At 36.7% G+C, this 16,302-nt stretch overlaps 1 protein-coding gene across 1 annotated transcript in view; it reads left to right on the top strand.

The window, feature by feature from the left end:
* Positions 1-5,389, top strand: part of LOC125660635 (uncharacterized) — a 36,906-nt gene extending 31,517 nt beyond the window's left edge. The window contains exons 8-9 of the mRNA XM_048892367.2: positions 3,557-4,033; positions 4,197-5,389. Of these exons, the coding sequence (XP_048748324.2) occupies positions 3,557-4,033; positions 4,197-5,362 (1,643 nt within the window). The 3' untranslated portion in view covers positions 5,363-5,389. The remainder of the gene's footprint in view (positions 1-3,556; positions 4,034-4,196) is intronic.
* The last annotated feature ends 10,913 nt before the right edge of the window (positions 5,390-16,302 follow it).

Here is a 16,302-nt window from a genome sequence, read left to right as displayed (position 1 = left end):
TTCAGGAGCCTCTGTTTTGATTTTCAGATTTTATTACCATGGCAACCAATTTTCAAAAATAATGTATATGGTTCTTGAAAGTACACATGTGAAAGATTTTAAAGGTCCATCATGACATCTGCTGCTAGCCTGGAAATGGGTCGAGATACACTCAAGCACCTGCCATCCTGGAAGTAAAAAATCAACAAACATGAGGAAAATATACCCATTTAAGATGCAGCATGCTCTTTTCAACTTACCGTTTAAAGTGAAAGTAGAATTGTTTGCCTAGAAGTCAAACTTTCATACATCTTACAGTCACAGTTTCGAATCCCATAAAAAGACACTGGATCAATGTAGAATGGTCACCTCCCTATATTAATACAGATATCAATAACAATGAAACTATTTAAATTCTATGAAATACTCTTTTAACATATTTACATTTTAACCCTGGTCACTTTAGCTTCCTATTGGCAATTCGCCAGGTATATTGAGACTTTAGGGCTAAAAGTAAGTTAAATAGTTTCTGGACTTTTCTCATCATGGATACAGATATTGAACTCACATTTTGTTTCAACCTCCCTCTCAGAGAAATACATAATCAGTTAACATGTCAGCTGGATTAGTGGACCATAACCCACTTTAACGTTACCCGACATGCATATGATGTACAGTTTGCAGTACTCTTAAATTGTTATTCAATAATCTATTGAACAAAATGTTTAAAAGGGCTAAGTTGTGTAATTTAGGTTTGGTTGGCTAAGCGGAAACACATCAGTTGTTTTGTTTATTTATATTTGGTCTATGATTTGTTGGTGGCATAATTAAAATTATGACTTGTAACTATACATGTTGGTTTCAAACTCAGCATCTTGTCCTCAGAGTGGAGGAAAATGGATCGAATCCAAATATCTTTTTGATACTTTTCTCTGTAACCGTAATACATCGAAATTATTTGATGGTAGCAATTTTTAAGATGATTTGCATTAAGGTTTCAGCTATTGGGATGAAGAATCTTGGATGAAGTGCTATAAATTCATCCATGATTCACCATTGTAACTTAATAGATCTCTGAGGACATAGTTTGCAGTTATGCTTGTGAATTTTTCGAACTTGAGATTTTACATCTTGGGTTTTAAAGGGGAATGATTGGATCCAAAAATAGTGTTCATGCTTCACTTCAAGGACCATGATTTGATAATTACATATCGTATGATAGGCTAAGAATTTGAGTTTTAACTCAAGGTAAGACCCATGGGTTTGGGGAAAGTGATACATGTATATTGTCATTTGTGAGTTTACCACGCTCCTCACATAACCAGGGAGATGAAAATCAAGAAGGAAAATGCACTGTGTTTACGGACTCTCTACAGACTGTCCATCAGAGTTTATATTTACCCCATCTCATCATTATAGAACTAGCATAGTAACAAATTGCTTTAAAATGCATACTGTCTATAAAATGCAAAATTAAAAAGATTTTATGATATTTTAACAGAGGTGACCATTAATCCATCTTGAAATATACTAGTATTTTAGCCGAGTTGCGTAGCAAATCTCGGCTTTTAAATTGGCAAAGGATGGGTGTCCAGTTGGGTGGGCGGGCAGCGTCCACAATTAACTTGTCCGGTCTCTAACTTTTATACTTTTTGGTGCATCTTTGTGAGACTTATATAACATGATCACATCCAAAAGAGGAAAGTTCCTATTTATTTTGAGGTCAAAATGTGAAAGGGCAAGGTCACTTTGTCACTAAATGCCATAGATTTGAGCTTGTCCGGTCTCTAACTTTCATAGTACTAGGGGCATCTTTGTGAAACTTACATAACATGATCATATCCAAAAGAGGAAAGTTTCTATTTATTTTGAGGTCAAAGGTCAAGGGAATTTTGTCACTAAATGCCATAGATTTGAGCTTGTCCGGTCTCTAACTCTCATACTACTTGGTGCGTCTTTGTCAGACTTTCATATTTTGATCACATGCAATAGAGGAATGTTCCTATTTATTTTGAGGTCAAAAAGTCAAAGTCAAGGTCTCTTTTTCACTATATACTGTAGAGTTGAGCTTGCCTCTAACTTTTATACATGTACATGTACTTGCTGGTGCATGTTTATCAGACTTCAATTCTTGATGACATTCAAGATTCATGTTGATTTTGAAATCCAAAAGCCAAAGGTCAAGGTCATTATCACACTAAATACCTATTGCGGCCATTCAAAGCTTCATACTTATAAACTATATTAAATATGTGCATGTTTTTACTTCGTGAATGCAAGTGTGCATAATTTTCCAAACTGCAACTCGGCCATACGCATCTTTGATGCGTTTTAGCAATTTTAGTATTTTATTTTCAATTGGATGGTTACAAAAATTGGTATTAAAAAGACTGTACTTAATGGTACCTTCACACTCACGGATTTTTCTTACGGATCCTTATGTATTCCACAAATCCGTAAAAGTACATGGATTGTTGCGATTTAGACACTTTAAAGAGCTGTTTAAGAACGTTTTAAGAGTATTTACGGGCCATTTACGGTTTATTACGAGTTCTTGCGATGCATTTACGGCACACATTTACGATTTGTTCCGAATGAACACGGATAAATATGAGCAATTTACGAAATTTTACGAACTTTTTAGGGATTTTTACGAGTATATTATGGGAATTTACGATTTAGCTTAGCTTTTACATGTAAATCACGACTTGTTAACGTGTTGATAACGTGCTGTTACGAATAGTTAGGAGTTAGTTACGATTGTTTACGTTTTTAACTCAAAAGTGTTCGCAGTTGGCTTTGTATCATCATTTGACAACTGACATTACTTGTAAAAGCATGTATGTATATTGTATGCAAGATGTGTAACTTCTTTGATGTCTTGATAACAACTGAAAGAAACTGTCAGATTTTGCGTCTTTTACACCTTTCTTTAATCGTAAAGTTTAAGTAGTACTCGTAAAGTAATCGTGTCTATATGTAAAGTGCTCGTAATGACTCTGAACAATCCGTAAAGCGATTGTAACCCGACGCGAATGAAATCGTAAATATCACTTAGGCATTCGTAATAATCCGTAAACAACTCGTAAACTATCCGTAACATATCGTAAACTAACCGCAAAGATTCGTAAAAAAAAAAAAAAACTTTTTACGAGTGTTTTACGGATTCTTACGAGCTGTTTACGTTTTCTTGCGACCAGTTTACGGTACTTACGGATTGTTACAAGTTATATACGGCTTTATTTACGGAAAATGAAATCCATGAACAATCGTGAATTTTTTTTCACATGTCAAAAAATTTGCCCCTACTTTCACAGATCCTTATGAGTGTGTGCGAATTGTGACGAGTTATTAACGGATTCCGACGAGTGATTTACGAATGTTTGCGATTGACTACGAGTCGAAGATCCGTAAGGACTCGTAAGAAAAATCCGTGAGTGTGAAGGTGGTATTAAGAATTTCGTATTTAAGTTATTGTTCGTTTTATTTTATTTTTCGAAATGAGATACATGTATGCTTTTCTTGTTGTTTGTGGTGTTTTTTAGTTCATGATGTATGTGTCATTTAATATTTGTAGAAGCACATAGAGGCAATACAACAAAGATACATAAACTCTTCAGATATGTACACCATATTTTGAAAAAAGAACTTGAAGTGTGTGACTTGAAGGAACAACTTATCATATATTCAGCATCCTTGAAGGAACATTTTAACACAACTTTGTTAAATGGTCTGAATAATGTAAAACATGCTGAGGATTATGATGATTTAGACATGAAGGTCGTGTTTGCCTTGCTGATGAATTTGTGTAGCAACATTAAGCCCCCAACAACAGGTTGGGGTTACAAGCCTCGTGATGACGATTTCTCTACTGGAGCTGACCTTGAGAGGATTCGCACAATATGGAATGTGTATTGTGACAATCACTGTAATGATCAACAGCTTAATGATGTGTATGGAAGAATGTTAGAGAAATATGGAGAAAATCCCACTGAAGCAAAAGTTGCAAATCCAAATGAAGATAAATTCGAGGACATTAAAAGTAAAATTGATGGTAAGAAGTTGTGTTGAAATATTGATATGACACATAAACAGTCCTACACATGTTTGAAAAATCGCTATGAAATAATGTATTGCTAAATGAATCAAGTGTATGAAACCACATGCAATGAAAATGAATATGCATGATACCATGTATTCATATTTTAATTTTTCAGTTGTTCGTTTGAAGAGAGATTGCAATGTTGAAGATGGAATTGTTGTGACAGAGAATATAAAGTCAGCTCTGACACTGTTGGAGACCTCAGATGTCATCATTTGTAGAGGCGCCATTGGTTGTGGTAAAACAACTGCAATGAGGTACATACAGGAAAAGTACGAGGACAAAGGATGGCGATCAGTTTGGTTTGAGGAGTATGTTAACGAAGATGACCTGAGGGGAAATGAAATTCAGGATACGTTGCTCTGTTGTGACAATCTGTTTGGAACATTCAACTGTTGTGTTTTTTCATCCGAATCTGTAACCAGTTTTGAAGATGTTATGAAAAGCAAGAGAGAAAGATACAAAGAACACCTTAAAGTTGTATTAGGTATACATCAGCATGTCTATGATGAAGTCATGAAATTCAGTAGACCACAAATTTTTGAAAACAAAAAATCAGTGGTTGAGATGGATGCACTCCGTGAAGCAGAACTGTTATTAATTTGGAAAGAATTGAAAAAAGAGGGTCACTGTGTCCGAGATCCAAGCTGTTACTTTAAAAGCATTGAATTCTCCTCCGTGCTCACAAAACTGTCTCTAAACCAAGGAAGCATTGGGAATCCATTCTTACTTTCTATGTATACTCACCACCACGATCTGTTCGCTAATGACAACTTCACGAAGTCTCCTGTAACAACGCTAGTGGACAAGTTTAACAGAATGCGAGAGGAGAATAAGGAACTTTTCTATTCTCTTGTTTACATTTTGTATGTAAGAGTGCACATAAAAGGTCAAGCGATCCGGGACTGGGCAGGTTTGATTGACTCAGGATTAACAAAGAGCAGTTTAGAAAAATGCGCTGCAAAGTTTCCTGGGTATCTGTCTGAGGATTATAATACTTTGGAACTTAAACACGAACTGCTAAATATAGCACTTTTTAAGGAGTGTTTTGAGATCAAAGAAATTTTAAGTTCACTTGTTCACCACTGTGACAAGGAAACGGTTCTTCAGGTAACAAGAATCAAAGAAGAATGTGACACTGATTTTGTCAATTGTTTGCCGTCTCCTGACACTGACGATGAGATGAAAGTAGATTTGCTGAAAAAGATTGCAGATGCTAAAGGTGTTAATTTCAAGAGACCAACACTTCTCCAGAGAAAATGGAAAAAGTTCATACACTGAGAAGATAATAAACGATATATGCATGTATGTTGCTTTTTCTTAGATTGGTATGGATGACACAACTCAATGCTCACTTACTTTCCTCACTTCTTGATTGTGAAAACGTTTTCTTGAGGAGGAATTCTTGTCATTAAGACAAATCAATAAGATGTGCTATGTAGGTGATGGAACCACATTATTCTTTCTTACTTACAGCTGTAACATTAAAAGCTATGGAACTGGAATTATAGGGGACTAGATTTACCGAGAATTAACTGTAACTTGAAAATTAAACGTACTAAATTATGTCTTCATGAGAACAAAATCAAAGCAAGAACAGATTTTGGAAACTATGCGAATATTTCGTAAATAACAAAGTAACAGGGTTTTGTAAATTTGTATGATCTCTTGAATTTGCTACCCATCTGGGGGTCATTTTAAATGAAACGTTGAGAAAATCATTTTCTGTTTCTTATATAATCCGATATCCCTACTTTGTTTCATGTCATCATGTATCTCATTGTACTAAATCCCGTTGAGCTTATTTTCGTAGCTGAAAAAAAGGTTGGCGTTATAACGCGAAATTTTTAAGAATAAATGCTTAAACTCGCGTTATAATGGGTAACTCTTGCGAATAAACGTGTAATATTCGCGTTACAATGCCAAACTTTTACATTATATAGCGTAGATTTTGCTTTTAAAGATGAAACATATAAATACATAAAAACATCGAAAAGAATGCTTTCCTGCTTTAAATTCACAAAGAAAATTGTCGGAGTCGGCTGGTGTTGACATCATGTTGATAAGAAGGGCTCCACCGTAAAGGCCATAACTGCACAATGAAAGGTTATTCTGAAAGGTGGCGGATCCAACTAAATAGGTATGTGGTGTTAGAGAACAAACTGTCATACTTACAATGAAATGAATATTTTCTAATCCTGAGGACCTGACGCATACTAATACATACAAATACATTTGCATCATACATGTGAAATAGTGATATAATCTATCATTTATTACACATGATATCAAAGTGGTATGGACACGATTTGAGCTGGAAATTTTCAAATTTTATTGTTTATATATTTTGTAATACACCGTAATTTTTAAGGCTGTTTTAACTAACACATGGTTTGTAGATTGTGTACGTTTATCAAAGTATCCGCTAGTGTAAAAGAAGTATGAAAGATATAAATAAATCAATTAACGTTTATTCATGAATTTTAACGCATTGGGTCAAATGCTGTCTGACGTATTTCATACCGATTGTTAAGCCGTTCTTGGCACACTGATTTTGACTGCGGATAACTCCGTTTACCTGATCAGGATATAGAGCTCACGACGGGTGTAACCGGTCAACGGGGATGCTTACTCCTCCTAGGCACCTGATCCCACCTCTGGTGTGTCCAGGGGTCCGTGTTTGCCCAACTATCTATTTTGTATTGCTTATAGGAGTTATGAGATTGATAACTGTTCGTTATCTTCACCTTGCGTATGTAAATATAACAACAAGGTTCCACGTGAACAAAAAGTACAGAAGCTGATTTTATTCTGGGGTTGAAATTTCAGGGTGTGTTTGTAATAATTGGCTTTTTAACTTTTAGTTTTTTCCACCATAGTCATTAATAACGACTGAACAGTTATTAAAACTGTATTTTGGACAAGCATTTTCTTTCGAAAAGCACGTGATTTGGTTATTGACGGTACTAGGCTCAGGAATGTTAGACTGTGCAACGGTTGAATTCTGTTCAAGAACAGAAACCATCATAATGTTTAATTCCTGACTATCTACTTCTAGAAAGTCAAGATATTCTAAATTCACATTATCAGAGCTTGTAGCAGTGATGTGATCACTTCTGGAGCTTGTGCTGTCTGTGGGATTACTTGTTCTGCCAATGTGCTAGACATTTCGTGTTTCTTTTTCTCCCGTGCTTTTGAGACGTAATGTTTTAAACTTATTTCCGATTTATGTTTTGAGACAGTCATAATATGCCTCCTTCATACCCACTTTCATCCAGAAGAGTTATGCAGGTAGCCCTAATGCAGTGATTACTGTACACTTTAGAAAGATCTGCTTGTTTACGTATATTCTGCATCATTTGGCCGAGAGAGGTCTTGCCCAGAACCATGTTGTCATACCAAATCGATGGATCCTCGCTTTCAGTTTGAAAACCCTTGGGCTGTTGCCATAAGAAATGACAACCTGGATTTAATTTCGTCAGGTATTTCTCGAAGCTTAAAACAGGGCAGTGTGGGGTTCCTAGAATAAAATTGAACTAAAATCAGGGTTTTGTTTTTATTTACCTCTTCAATTATTAAGTTCATAAAAATAAGATTAGGACAAGACACAGAAAAATTTCTGAATGACATAACTATCTAGATCAACCAAAACAAAATGAAATTGATATTGGTTTCATGTATGCAAAAAGTGAAATATACATGCCACAATATATATCTGGAAAAGAGTGTTAACTATTTTATGACTGACAATGGAATAGACAGGCTGACGTCAAGCCCCTGTGAAACGTGCTGAAATGGCCTAAGTATAACACTGATTCATATCAATTTTTACTAGTTTCTTGCCTGGTTTTTCGTACATCCTACCGCCACCATCATCCACATCATCTGTTCCACCCTGGTGATTTTCAGTGAGCCTTGGTTTCACATTTAATACATATCTTCTCCCGCTAGCATCAGTGTTTACTACAAAATTTTCTTTGGTCATATCTTCCTCGTGTTTGCTTTCACCACCCCCTTCCATTTTCAGCTTTTTCAAACAAGCATGAACATTTTTGTTGGCCTCCTTGAATCTGTCGTCATTTACAATATCAAATTTGTGCGTTTTTTCAAATGTTTTCTCTAAACCGTACCTGAGAGAAATCATTGTTTTCTTCGCCTAATGTAAAACTCTTACGGTACCAATTTTGATGCGCCAGATGAACATTTCGACAAATAATGTCTCTTCAGTGATGTTAAACCGAAATGTTTGAAATCCGAAATAACAATGAAGTTTTAGAGCTATTATAGGAAAAAACAGAGCGTAAAAAAGTGGAGTCAAATTCGTCTAAGGATAAGAGCTATGCATGAGGGATATAATCCTTAATTTTGAAATGAATTTCTAAATTTTGAAACACCAATTAAATATACATCCGTATTTTCAAGCTAGTAACGAAGTACTTAGCTACTGGGCTGTAGAGACCCTCGGGGACTAACAGTCCACCACCAGAGCCCTTGACCCAGGGGTTATAATTTGAAAGTTATACGGTACCAATTTTGATGCACCAGATGCGCATTTCGACAAATAATGTCTCTTCGGTGATGCTCAACCGAATTGTTTGAAATCCGAAATAACAATGAAGTTTTAGAGCTATTATAGGGAAAAACAGTGTGCCAAAAAAGTGGAGTCAAATTCGTCTAAGGCTAAGAGCTATGCGTGAGGGAGATAATCATTTTCCATTGCGATTTCTGACGTTACAATAAAATTTCGTCAGAACAATTCTTCGGCAGATATATCTTGTATATCATCGGAATTCCGTTGAAACATTTTGTTGATATATTGTTCGAAAATATTTTTCGCAACGTTGATAGCATTTTTCGTATTCCTGCTTTCCGTTTGATCAAATAGAGTCTGTATCTCATCATCACTAAAATTAGTAAACCTCGCCATTACGTAAAGCAGCTGATTTTGACTACGGATAACCCCGTTTACCTGATCAGGATGTAGGGCTTACAGTGGGTGTGACCGGTCTTCAGGGGATGCTTACTCCTCCTAGGCACCTGATCCCCCTATGATGTGTCCAGGGGTCCGTGTTTGCCCAACTATCTATTTTGTATTGCTTATAGTAGTTATGAGATTGATCATTGTTCGTTATTTTCACCTTTCATACCGAGAATCACGTGACTTACGTATTCAATAAAATATAGCAGACTATTGCCCGGTCAACAGTGCGAAAACTGTTGACCGGTCAATAGACCAGAGTTGATTTAACAGTTGAAATGTTCGTTTTAGATTGTATTAGTTTTTTATAGGAAAAAAATTAAGGGGTATAACAAAAGCCTTTGTTATACATCTAAAAAGATTTCTTATATAAAACTAATACGATTTAGAATTACCATATTTACTGTTAAACCATTTTTCACACTCGTGGTCTATTGACCGGTCAACACTGTTGACCGGGCAATAGTCTGCTTTATTTCTATTGGCTATGTAAGTCACGTGGTTCTCGGTCTGCTGCTTTGCTTTGCGTAATGGCGAGGTTCTCTGATTTGACTGATGTAGATACAAAATTTATTAGATGGAACGCAGAACAGAAACACGGAAAATGTAATTATTGATTATGAATTAGGATATTACGTAGGTTTTCTTTTAAACTTGTGGATGCGTTGATAAATGTATACAATACCTCTGGCATGTAATGTTAAAAGTTCAAAGTCAACAAACCATGTACATCTAGTAAAACATCCTAAAAATTGAAAGTGTATAACAAAACAGTTATAGACTGTGTCCTCGGACAACAGCTGTATTGTTTGACCCTCGAACGGATCTGTTCTCGGGTCAAACAAAACAGCTGTTGTCCTCGAGCCCAGGCAATAACTATAATGCTAAATTCAAACCTCTTCTGCGTCCCCATTTCATGACCCCAGGAATTACAATTTGAACAAACTTGCATCTATACTATACAGTGTTTAAAAGATTTAATTTGATTTCAGAAATCCTAGTCGTTGCGAAGTTTTTCAAAAATATTTCCAAATAATGCCTATGTCAATGTTCGGACCTCTTCTGTGGCCCCATTCTAACTCAGGGGGCAGTCATTGGAACAAATTTGAATCTACATTTAGGATTATGGGATTTATTATGGTTATATAATAACAAATTAATGCTAATATTTAGTAAGACCCTAATAGGGTAAATATTACGATTTACATGCTTATTCATTGATGTGGTATTGTATTTTTCCATCTACATATCATTGTTATTTTAAAACATTCAAAGCGTCGATCACTATGTCATCCATTTAATGCATTTATTATAATCATTGTGTCAGTCAATAAATTGGATGTCCAGGAATGAGCGTTTGCTTAGTTGTGAAACCCGCTTTGTTATATATACTATATAAGGATGTTTTCATATAAGTTTTATCGAATTTGGCTTAGTGGTTCTTGAGAAGATGATTATTAAATAACCCCACCCCATTAACACAAATTCTTTCAAAGGGACATGTTACATGAAATGAACAAACTTCAAAACTCTTTACCCAAGGATGTTTTATGCCAAGTTTGATTGAAATGAGCCCAGTGGTTCTGTAGAAGAAGATAAAAATGTGAAAATTATCAACAATCGAGATTATTTGAGTTTATATCAAATAGTCCGTATTAATTTTGATACACCCTGTAGGTCGGGTCTACGTGACTTTAGCGGCTAGATGGTACAAGTTAATTTGTATGCACTACGTCACACTCGGTACTCCCTGTGATCGAACCCATTCATTACACTTTTTCCAACCGAAGCAGCAACGTGGTTCTTGTATTAGAGGCGGAAACCAAGCACGTGGCCGAAGTTTTTCTCCCCCCTTTTTGGATTTATTCCCTACACATAGCTTTTTGACAATTTTTCCTGCATTAGGAATGCCACCTATAAAACGAGCAGCGACCCAGAGATCCCCGGCCAGGGGGGTCGGGATGAAACGTAATCGTCGGACAACAGCTCAACTCCGGGAACGAAGTTCAAATCACACGGCCACACCTTGGACGGATCGACTAGCCCCTGCAGAGGGGCAGCCACAGCCCCCTGAGGAGGTCCCTCGATTCCCAATCGATAATACATGTACACCGGATAACCCGGGTGAGTCTTGCAATTTTTTGTTGAACCAAGCGTCATATTTACCCTTGGCTTTACCTTGTCAAATTACATCTGCATGCGATGATATCGGCAGTCATGTCTCGCTTAAACTCAAGCAAAAAATATGGGAGGGGGGATTTATTGATCTGTCTGTCCTACTCAAATCTGCTACGGAATTGGAGCAGTTTGAGTCCCACGGGGATTTACAACTTGTCAATGGCAAGCTATGCGTAGTCAAGCGCCAACTTAACTCCTTTTTGAGCATTGAAAAGTGGACATCAGCCTTCATGATTTACATGGGCATTGTACTTCAACATAGTCAAACGGCCCAAGAAATGCTTAAGTACATGCGAGATATAAGGCTTGCAGCTAATCGTTCACAAAATTGGCAAAAGTATGACGACCAATTCCGACTCCGTAAGGCCTCCAACCCTGCTATGTCTTGGGGCAAAATTCACAGCGAATTCTGGTTGATGTACATAACCAATCAAATTACTCTCATCCCTAGAAGGTGTCAAGCGGTTTATAGGTGTCTCAATATATCAAGACTTCCTATATCTTATTATTTTCAGCAGCCTTTTCATTGGCATTTTTACGGTTTGCGCAGTCAGTAAGTTTTGTCATCGTCGATTCCACAAGTTTCTCAAAACCAGCTAGGTCAAGCGTTGGTATTTTCACGTAGGTCCAAGACCAACCAAACCGGCAAACCCCTAGTTTGTCAAATTATCTGCCCAACACTACTAATTAAGGCATATTTATAGCCCCCCTCCCATTACTTATATATTGCTCTTTTCATGCGGATGGCACTCCTACGACACGTTTTCAGTACCTAGAACATATTGGCATGATGCCCATAGTTGCATGATAAAAATTCATGGCTAACCAGGTTAGAGGTTTGTACATTGGACACAACCATGTCATCAAGGCTACTGAGATTGAGTTGTTCCGAACAGATGGCACTCGTCTGTATGTCGGTCCTCGGAAATCAATTATTTCTCAACAATATCAAGCGGCCTTGGAATTTTTTCTCTTTTTTTTTTTTTTTTTCCTTCAAATGTCAAGGTTTTTCTTACCCGCCGCACAAGTAATTTATCATTTCGTGCTTGTTGCTGTTTGCCAATTGTGCGTTTACTGTAATTTTTGTGCAACTCCAGTTTCAAGTAAAAAGAGGGGGCATATTGTTTTGCACCTGTCAGTCGGTCGGTCGGTCGGTCTGTCTGTCTGTCGGTCGGTCTGTAGACCACGTGTTGTCCGCTCAATATCTTGAGAACCATTCACTTGATGATAATGATATTTCATATGTGGGTTAGTTATGAGTAGAAGAGGATCCCTATTGTTTTTCAGGTCAAGGGTCAATCTACTCTGGACATAGGAATATAATGTCCGCTCAATATCTTGAGAACCCTTTGCTTGAAAGACATCAAACTTGGCACACTGGTACATCCTAAGGAGTAGAGGACCCCTATTGATTTTGAGGTCACATGGTCAAAGGTCAAGGGTCAAACTGGGCATAGGAATATACTGACCATTCAATGTCTAGAGAACCCTTTGCTTGACAGACATCAAACTTGGTACGCCAGTACATCTTCAGAAGAAGATGACCCCCATTGATTTTGAGGTCACATGGTCAAAGGTCAAGGGTCAAACTAGACATACGAATATACTGTCCGCTCAATATCTTGAGAACCCTTTGCTTGACAGACATCAAACTTGGTACACTGGTACGTCTTCAAGAGAAGATGACCCCTTTGATTTTGAGGTCACATGGTCAAAGGTCAAGGGTCAAACTGGACTTAAGAATATAATTTCTGCTCAATATCTTGAGAACCCTTTGCTTGACATACATCAAACTTAGTACACTGGTATATCTTCAGGGGAAGATGACTCCTATTGATTTTGAGGTCACATGATCAAAGGTCAAGGGTCAAACTAGACATGGAAATATACTGTCCGCTCAATATTTTGAGAACCCTTTGCTTGACAGACATCAAACTTGGTACACTGGTACGTCTTCAAGAGAAGATGACCCCTATTGATTTTGAGGTCACATGGTCAAGGGTCAAACTGGACATAGGAATATACTGTCCGCTCAATATCTTGAGAACCCTTTGCTTGACAGACATCAAACTAAGTACAGTGGTGTATATTCAGGAGGAGATGACTCCTATTGATTTTGAGGTCACATGGTCAAAGGTCAAACTGAACATAGTAATATACTGTCCACTCAATATCTTGATAACCTTTTTGCTTGACGGACATCAAACTTAGTACACTGGTACATTTTCAGGAGAAGACGACCCATATTGATTTTGAGGTCAAAAGTCAATTGTTGAACTGGACATAGTAATATCTTGTTTCCTATATTTTAAGAATTGTTTGCTTGATTGACACCAAACTTGGTACACTGGTACAGCATAAGGAGTAGATGACCCATATTGTTATTTAGGTCACATGGTCAATTCACTCTTGACATAGATAGATATTGTCTGCTCAATATTTTAAATTGATGATACTACTATCAATTAAATGATGTGTGTGTATAACCCTTTTCAATTTTGCACCAGGGGGGGGGGGGGGCATATGTGTTTTACAAACATCTCTTGTTGTATTTTGAGTTTCACTCAGTTTTTAATCCTACAAGTTTTTTGTGGGGGACATTGTTCCAATGTCTGTGGCCGAACTGGGGAGTCGGTAATGGTATGTGATGACTGTTTCTGCTCCAAAACCTGGTTGTTTCCCCCACCTGCTTCTAAAGCAGGGGGCAATTTACAGTACTAAAAGTCGTACAAGTTAAAACAAGTAAACTAATAGTGGGGCCACCACCGGGGACGGTTGGGCCCACATCCACCTCACTTCAGTGAGGGGATGCTACAGTCTGATGCATGTTTGGGGCTTATGTCCAACATGATAATGTACATACCAGGTAGCACTGCAGGAGACAGGGTGAGAAGGGCGGGTCTCGCTTACCTCCTTAGAACGCTGGCGTCCGTTCAGGTCTGGGCACTGAATGTTTTACTCGGGCCCCCCAGCGCACCCCTTACAAGTTAAGTTAAACTGGCTCACTGGGCGACTCCCCAGTTACCCCACAAAAGTTTCACATGCGGCCGATATTGTCCATTTCAGTATATCCCGGATGTGTCATTGCTGTTATATGAATAAATTGGTAAACGTTGCTTGTATCTGTTATTCACTGCAATGAGTCATGGACTGTTATTACAGCCAGTTTTTTGGTTTTATCTATCAGGCGGATTCTTTAATTAATACATCTGTAACCAAAAACAAACAAACACACATTTGATAAGGAAACCACACATGACCTTTGGCTCATGGTCAGGTGAGTTATATTATGATGATCAACTTTCTCTATCTTAAAGCAATGTTAGCTGGCATTTTGGTTTTGGTAATTTTTGTTGTAAGATTGTGATATCTTATTTTAAAGGATTTCAGCTGAAAATTTTCAAATTTTAATTTTTGAGTTTTAATGTTTAGAATGCTTAACTTAGGTATTACTAATGGTCAGCAAAAATTTGAATGTCAGTAGTCAAGGTGCATGGGATATACAGAGGTCACAAGTCCTTCTTATGTACACAAGGCTTGTGTCATGCGTTTGCTTACATAAGTTATATAAACTAGTAAAAGTTTCGTTTAAAGCAGTTTTTTTCTTCAATTTATAAGTGAAATCTTAACACAATTAATTATTTTCTAGTGTTTGGAACATCTCATTTTGTTTTGAACACGCTATTTTCTATTCAACAGTCTAATGTAAACAAAAAAACAAGGCACGAGCCTTGTTTACATAACAAAGAATTGCGAGTGCTGTATCTCACTTATTACTCAACAACTGATATTCAAATTTTGGTTGACCATTAGAAATACTCTAGTTAAACATTATAAACAATAAAAATAGAAAAATGAAATTGAAAATTTTCAGCTCAAATCGTGTCCATGCCCCTTTAATGAAAGCGAAAATAAGTTCATAAACTTTTGTTATTGATATTTGTGTTAGAAATTCTATTCAGAGGCTCTGGGGGAAGCAAAATGATATTATTGTCTTCCCGTGCAAAAAAAAGATGTCTATCTTATGCTTTCTGGGTTGTTCTCATTGTCCTTGTGACAGGTGTAACATATATTTTATATAGGACAATACTGCTACATGTATAGTGTTTTTACTTACATTGGCATTTGTAATAAATGCTCTTTTTCAATTCAAAGTATGTTGCTATTATCTATTGGCAAAAAACAGAGCAGAGTAGACTCTGGTAGAAAGATTTGAAGGAAAAACACAGTGTATGGTATAAAACATAGACGATGGTATAATATGCTATATATATCTTCAACAGAACCAAACACAATATTGGTTAAAGATACATACAAAACTATCGTGATAACACATTTTATAACAAAATGAAATTTTCAGGTTCAGAGCTAACATTGCTTTAAATAATTCAATTTCATAATCATTCCTAGTTCATTTATGTTTAAAAATTATTGTTCAGAACTGAGCCGCACTAATAACTGTGGATAGGTGAACTGAATTTCCAATAGCAACCTGTTTCAGCTCTGGTTGTGAAAGGCAGTGGGAAGTCCCCTTCCCGTGTGTCAATGGGGAAGCAGAGGTTTTTGGCCTTCTGAGACTGTCTCAACTTTTCTACCTATTATTTTGATCATAAATGTGAAGGCGAATATCAGATATACAACTAAAATTATATCTATATATATATAGCTATTCATTAAAAGCATGGCTATATAGAATAATCTCATTGTTTTTATGCCCCCGAGATCGAAGATCGGAGGGCATATTGTTTTTGTCCTGTCTGTCATTCTGTAATTCTGTCATTCTGTCTGAAACTTTAACCTTGCTAATAACTTTTGAACAGTACGTGATAGAGCTTTGATATTTCACATGAGTATTCCTTGTGACAAGACCTTTCCGAGGGTACCAACATTTTTGACCCCGTGACATTGACCTTGGAGATTTACTTACTTTTTGAAAACTTTAACCTTGCAAATAACTTTTGAACAGTAAGTGATACAGCTTTGATATTTCACATGAGTATTCCTTGTTACAAGACCTTTCCGTTGATATTGAACCTTTTGACCTTGACATTTGACCTACTTTTGA

Source organism: Ostrea edulis, chromosome 1, assembly GCF_947568905.1.
Source record: "Ostrea edulis chromosome 1, xbOstEdul1.1, whole genome shotgun sequence".
Taxonomy (NCBI): Eukaryota; Metazoa; Mollusca; class Bivalvia; order Ostreida; family Ostreidae; genus Ostrea; species Ostrea edulis.
This window is presented reverse-complemented; position numbering and strand designations above follow the sequence as displayed.